The sequence below is a fragment of the Etheostoma cragini genome, chromosome 22, assembly GCF_013103735.1.
Source record: "Etheostoma cragini isolate CJK2018 chromosome 22, CSU_Ecrag_1.0, whole genome shotgun sequence".
NCBI lineage: Eukaryota > Metazoa > Chordata > Actinopteri > Perciformes > Percidae > Etheostoma > Etheostoma cragini.
Genome location: NC_048428.1, coordinates 12594915 through 12602051, shown reverse-complemented (window position 1 = coordinate 12602051; position 7137 = coordinate 12594915). Strand labels below are relative to the sequence as shown.

At 41.3% G+C, this 7137-nt stretch overlaps 1 protein-coding gene across 1 annotated transcript; it reads left to right on the top strand.

Moving 5' to 3' along the window:
* Positions 1-921: 921 nt before the first annotated feature.
* Positions 922-3221, top strand: xkr9 (XK, Kell blood group complex subunit-related family, member 9). Its single transcript, XM_034862731.1, is given in 4 exon segments — positions 922-1029; positions 1032-1372; positions 2244-2458; positions 2534-3221. Coding segments are annotated over 4 exon segments (1284 nt in total). The 5' UTR covers positions 922-930; the 3' UTR covers positions 3163-3221.
* The last annotated feature ends 3916 nt before the right edge of the window (positions 3222-7137 follow it).

Below are 7137 nucleotides of genomic sequence, written 5' to 3'. Positions count from 1 at the left end.
AGCTAGTCTCAGCCAGCCAGCCAGTCAGTCACACACACACACACACACACACACACAATCACACACACACACGCAACTATGCACAAGCTCTATTATGTAAGTACCGGTACTTCCGTCTTTAGTCAACAGGGGTGGAGCGTATCACAAGTTTCAAGGAAAGATAAGTGCTGCATGCAGATGTGTTTGCCTCTCTGACTGTGCACAGCTATCCACCATGAGCAAAGAATACTGGTAAGTAATAATGATAAGATGTGATATGTTTAATTTAAGACAGCATGTGATTGAATCTGGGATTTCTTTTAGATGAACTCGGAATAATTTGTAAAGAATCTTTATGAAAATACAATACATTTAGTCAACCAAGGCTTGATTTGATTAAAGTGAAGAGAATATAACTGTAATTTTGATAGTGTGCTACCCTGAATTTGTGTCCCTTAATTATTTGACCTTTTTCTGACTTTGTCACCAATGGCATTTCATGAAACATTTTAAAATTGTATTGAAACTAGAGGAAGTGCAGAGACTTTACATAGTTGTTCTAAGATTCAGGTCTTAACAGGTGTCAAAAAGGTGTCGTTTTGTTAGAAATTGTTGATACAGTACATGATATACAAGCGTTTGGAATGAGTATCATTTATAATTTTATCATTGATAGCCATCATTGATTATTTTTCTATGACGTTTGTAAGAAGTATGCCATTAATCAGCACTCCTTGTAATAAAGGGTTTATGATAGAGATCAAAGGCCAGTAGCCTGTGACCAGCTGTGACACAACAGCTGACTGCAATCACGTTGCATTTTAAAACTGTCATGAGAAAATATTTTGTGGTAAACCTGCACAAGATTTCAACAGAAGGTTTTTGAACACAGTCTTTTTCATGATACTCATTGTTTTGATCAAATTTTAATGCTTTTACAGATTGACCAAAATGGAACCTGAACTGCTGGGGTCCAACACAAAACTGTCCACTGCACCTTTTCTTCAGAACCTTCGAAGCAAAGCTGAGCAAAAAGTTTCATCACGACGTGAAACCTTTGGTTGAACGTTTCAACTGATGACAACATGCCTCCATCGAGCACTCAATACACTAAGCTGCGATGGATATTAACCATAGCTGGACTGTTCTTGTATGTGGTGGACATTGGTACAGACGTCGGGCTGGCACTGAAGTATTATCAAGAGAAACATTTTGTGTGGACTGGATTGACTCTGGTGTTTGTTATGGCGGGGGTGCTGGTGACACAGATATTCAGCTATGCCTGGTACAGGGACGACATGATGGTGAACACCGACGGAGGACCAAACATGTCAGGCACGTCCACAGGTGCCCTTGCTGTCCTTCACCTATTTGGCATGGGCATCTTCACCAGGTATGACCGGGAAAATTGAAATGTATATACAACCATAATTGAAATTACAGTACTGTACAGTCTAAATTAACTTACATTATAGTGCACCTTTTGCAGGTATACTTAAAACGCAGTTGTAGTGAAATTAAAGAACACTTGGTGACACTTTACTTGACGGTGTCTACATAAGAGGGACATGACACTGTCATGAACACATGACACTGTCATGAACACATGATACTGTCACAACACAGTCAGGACACATGAACCCTAACCCTAACCATAACTTGTCATGCCATAACCGAATGACACCTACTAAAAGAAGCGTTGTGTCACAAACATATATGAATTGTTTTTAATGTTTATGACACATTCATGACAGTGTCATGTCACTCTTATGTATATACCTTTAATCAAAGTGTAGCCAACACTTTTGTAAAGCATGCTAGTCTAAAACAAGGAACTAGAAAAAAAGTATACTTTCCATTACAACTACAGTACACAATATTACAACTATACGTATTTGCAATTAAGTTCACTTTTTACATTGAAACAACATTTTAGGAATTGCAGAATTAGTATATTTAATGTTTAACTTTTAAAGGACATAGTAAATATACTTTAAATTAAGCGCAAAACCCTAACTACAATGATCAATGCCTGCATGTTGTAAATCAAAATGTGTGCTGTGCTCATCATGCACAAGGGCCTGGTATTATGAAGTGTGCCAACTGGACTAACCACATTTCAGCTGTGGTGTATTGTAGGATGTGAATCATTGCCTTTCCAGCAGCAAAAGATTAATACTGAAAAATTTATTGTATGGTCTGTACAATTCTATTGTATTGTACATGTCTAACTTTGTTGTCATTGTGTTTACACCTGTTGCTAGGTATTGTCACCTGCTAAAGGAAGGTTTCAAAGTGGTTTGGACAACAACAAATTCCTATGCAGTGGAAGAGAGAAAAGATGTGCACCACAATCTGTTTTGCCTGGCGACAGATCTGAGCATGCTCAAACTGCTCGAGGCTTTCTTGGAGAGCGTTCCCCAACTCCTTCTGCAACTATACATAGTGATGGGCCAGAATGAGTGCTCACTCATACAGTGTAAGTAGAGGAAGAAAGTGAAATATCTATGAATGAACTTTATCATTATTTATAGCCGCTGTTCATTTCTTTCAGGTTTCTCCATGGCGTTCTCCTTCTTTAACATTGCCTGGGCCCTGGTTGACTATCGCCGCTGCCTGCGCAGATCCCTTCCCCACATCAATGAGATGCCCTCAGGCCTCCCCACAGCAATCTACCTCCTCTACAAACTCTGCACCATCACCAGTCACATCCTCAGCTACACCCTCCTCCTTTTGCTGAGCCCCTACAGCACAATAGCCCTCACCATCGTCTGGTTGCTGGCGAATATATGGACACACGTGCTCCAGACCGACTTCTGCTCTTCCGGTAGACTTGAGCTTCTGTACCGAGCAGTCATTGGAGTCATCCTCACATTCACCTTTTTCAACGTCAAAGGACAGGACACTAAAGTAGCCATGTTCATCTACTACTTGTTCTATGCTATTGTAAACATTATTGCTCCTTCACTGATAGCTTTGTTGAAACCAGAGTTGCGGACAGCCACGTTTTTTCTGCCCGTCTGTGGTTTAATCTTTGGAGGTTCAGTGCTGGGGCTAGTGTGTCTCGTGCTGTACTACCTCCTCCTGCATCCCAGAGAGAAGTGGCGAGAGGCTGATGAGGTGGACGGCCTTGGCAATGAACTAGAGACCACAAGAAGGATAAGGAACTTTTTACAGCCTTGAGGCTCTATTTCTGGTTATGGTGGTTCAGAGAAAAAGATTGCTGTATGTTAGATGTGATGTCGTCAAGGCCTAGATATGTTGCTCGCTATTCTTAATGCTGCTATCTTACCATACTGTGCGTTGCCATGCAGTTGTCTTCCCATATTCTGAGGAAACTTTGCTTCTTCATCGCAGATACAAATGGCTAGCGAAGCAATTCAGTGCATCGTAATTGAGTATATGGATTACATTTTATTTATTCTTGTTGTAAGAAACATGAACAAACTTGAACAAATTACATATTTATTGTTATCATATCTATAAACAATTATTTATTTGCTAATCCTAATTAAATGCTGGCATTGTCTCTTTAGATAAAATACATCACTGCTACAGAGACTGTCCATTAATAATGCATGTGTAATAAAATCTAAAAATTACATTAGGATAATAAACACTGTGGGTTTTGTAATTTCTTTTCTTTTTCTTTTTTTAACATGATATTTTTGGGCATTTTTAGGCCTTTATTCGATAGGATGGCTGAGAAGTCTTGAAAGGGGAAAGAAAGGGGGCTGCAGGTCGGAACTGAATCTGCAACCGCTGCGTCATGGACCGAGCCACTGTACATGGGGCGCATGCTCAACCAGGTGAGTTACCCAGGTGCCCTGATTGCTCTAATTTCTGTATTAGAGATACAATGATACACAGATTTGTTTTATTGTATACTTGCAAGCTGCTTTCCCCCCGAAGGGTCAGCCCCCCCATACCTTCTTGTTGTCAGAGTCACAACATCCGGTCCAGTATAGTCCAGTAGTTTCACCTGGCATGCCTCAGCAGGATACTGTTTGGTAAAGGCTGTAATATGCGTGTTAAACACAAGGTGGCGTTATTGCCTAAATTAACCTTTTAGGTTAGGACTACTGCTGAACTCGTGTTAATGAAACGGACCCCAACCTCACATTCATGCTCTTTTTTGCCTCGTTTACCTATTCTTTCTCTGCAGAACGTCTCTGTAACTTAATGAAAATGAAATTGATAACAGAATGCTTAATTGATCCCCACAGATAAATTAAAGTGCAGGACCAGGTACAGTTCAACAAGACCTGGGACCGAGTAAAGCTCTTCTCTCAATGGCAATCCTGCAGAACTTAATGCTCACCAGCACAGGCTTGAATGCAGTTTCTACTGCTCTTAAATCACTAACATCCTCTCAATGACCTCAAATGAAACTATAAATATCAGCTCATCATCCTAATCCCTAGAAACCCAAAGGTGGCAACTAAACATTTCCCTCTCGTCAGAAATGTTGAACACAGGAGTCATGGCTCAGCTAACTAGAAATAACAAACCGTTGCTAATTTTGTTTTGATTACCAGCTAAAACATTGTGTGAGTCCAGCCAGAGAGCTGAAGACGCTGTTTCTTCCTGGCCAGCGCATGACGGGGGGGAGGGACTGTGTTGGACTTGCCCAGTGTGAGCTCACCTGGGAGGAACGCTGACAAACCGCAGGGTCCAGAGAGCACCATGCTTGTTGGCTCTCAAATAAACGCAGGCTTTCCTGCCTCCTCCCTCTCTTCCTTTAATTCAGCCGAGCTCAGAGCTTTTTGACTTGTTTACTCCAAGGGGCCACTCTAACCTTCATCTGTCAGTTGTGCTCTGTCAGAGGCACTCCATAAAACGACAAATTTAAGTGAGGAACTTGTGTTGTAGAGGAAATGAATCACTGCTAAGTGATTTCAGTTTTACTGTGGATCTGCAGACTCTTATTTATTCAATCTTTTTTGTATTTATTAATGTGTATTTAGTATAAGCAAAGCTATTTGAATTAGAATTATTTAATGTTGAGCAATTATAAGGCTAGAATCCCAATAGCTTACCTTTGGAATCAGAAGGAGGATATTGCACTATTGCACCTGTAGGCAGGACACATTATTAGAGAGAACATAAAACTGACTTCATCCTTTGCATTCACCAGATGATAGATGCTCCCCTCTCTCCCTTCCATGGTATATTTCCTTGGGTTCAGTGGACTAATGTGATGTAAACCTGCCAAATAGACTTTTATTGGGAGAAGATGCATGTGTCCCGGGCTGGAGTCCGAAGCAGTCTGTCCTTCTCTGGCTTCCTTTGCTTTTGTTGAGCTACACATACTTTTGGCTGTGACTCACCAGTGATAGCACTGCCAGGGACCAGTCACAAGCCATTTGGATGAAACGTGGTGAGTAAAGCATTACCTCCCTCTCTCTGGGAGAAAACAAGCAGAGAGAACTCTGGCGTTGACAACCTCTCTATAATTTCCACTTCTGGCACTGAGAGCTTAATACCCAGTAATCTCTCACTCTGATCTCACTGTAATGCACCTCCAAAAGGGCTGTAGACCATGGTGAGAATCTGAGAAACTAATAGCAAATCAAAGATGATGATATGTGACACTTCAAGATGAATCTCCAGAGCACTACAGGCCTTCATTTTGCTCAGCCAAGGACAGAAAACATTGACCACTGAGTGTGCATGCAAGAGGACAAATGTGCAAACACAAAGACGTGTAAACTCACACTGCTCTCACTGCTCTCATCAGCTCACGTTTGTCTGATTGAATGGTGCTCAGCGTCTACATAAACAACCTTGACCACTGACCCCTCTATGACCATCACTAGCTTTTCACAAAATCTTATCTTTTTGTTTTCCATCACCACATCCTGTAACAGCCCGTCAAGAGGGGGGCATTCCTGGCATACACCATCCCCACAATTTGTACAGACACAATAAACCCAGAGAGGCAGGCTGTTTTTCATTACAGCTTCAAAGTCCATATAAACCATGATTAATGAAGACCTGAGATGTTGTATGTCTTTAATTATTATGACTTGACTGTTGCACCAGTGCCGCGGATGCATTAGCAATGTTGGCGATCTGTACACGTCCCCCTGGCTCACTCTGACATGGCAGCTTCGCCTCGTTCTTGGAGAATTCCCCAAATGTGGAGGAGGGGGAGGACAGGAGGGGAGTAAGAAGCCCCCTTTTTATGCAATGGCACAGAAGTTTCTTTAATCACTGTACGTGCACTCTTACAAATGAGTTTGGGCAGTGACAGATTGGAGAGCAGGCTGGGGATAATTACATGCAGTGGGCTGGTGTGTGATCAGAGCATGGCATTGCGTTACCCAAGGGGGTTCTGTAAATAAAGTCCTGATGCAATGAATGAGGATATTGTAAAGTGCATTATGCTGGGTACAATAGCTCCACCATTGTTTCTATATGGATTTCTGCTCCAGACTAGCTGTGGGTATAGTATGACAAGAAGTGCAACAGGGAAGTCAATCTAGGCTTATTGAGAAAATATTGTGGATGAGGTCAGTTGTTACCAATAATCTGACATAAGGCACCAATTACCCACAGTAACTAGTCATAGAGCTACAGGATACTTATGTATTCTCTGGGACTTTCAAGGGACCCTATCATGGAAGTGTATTTGTTCCTTTACATAGAAAGGTATCGTGTCAGAAATTAACATTTACTGTAGGCATTTTTAAAATTTGAGTTAATTTAAAGCCCCAACAATACAGTAAAGATGTCCAGTATTAGAGTGTAACTGTTTTTCCAATACAATAGATACAAAAACCACAGAGATCATTATTCTCATCTTTTGCTATAAAAAGATCAGAGTATTTCATCCTCCGGGAGTCACAAGTTTAATGACAATCCATCCAGGCATTTCCAGTTTGGGCCAACATGGTGGACCAACTGCCAGATTGACATTTACTCCATTTCCAATAACTATATGATAAGATCAGGTAACTGGCAGCAAAAATGTACCTAATATGCACAGGTTTTGTGACCTGAAAAGGTTCTACAATTTGTATTACCCTAACACGCACACTTGGGAGTTGGCTGAAACAACCACAGTCTCACTGTTGTCCCCAGAGCAGATCTATTGGGGCAGTCGGTGTTTAGTGCTATTTGGGAATTTAACGATGCTTGTTGAGGAAGAAAAGT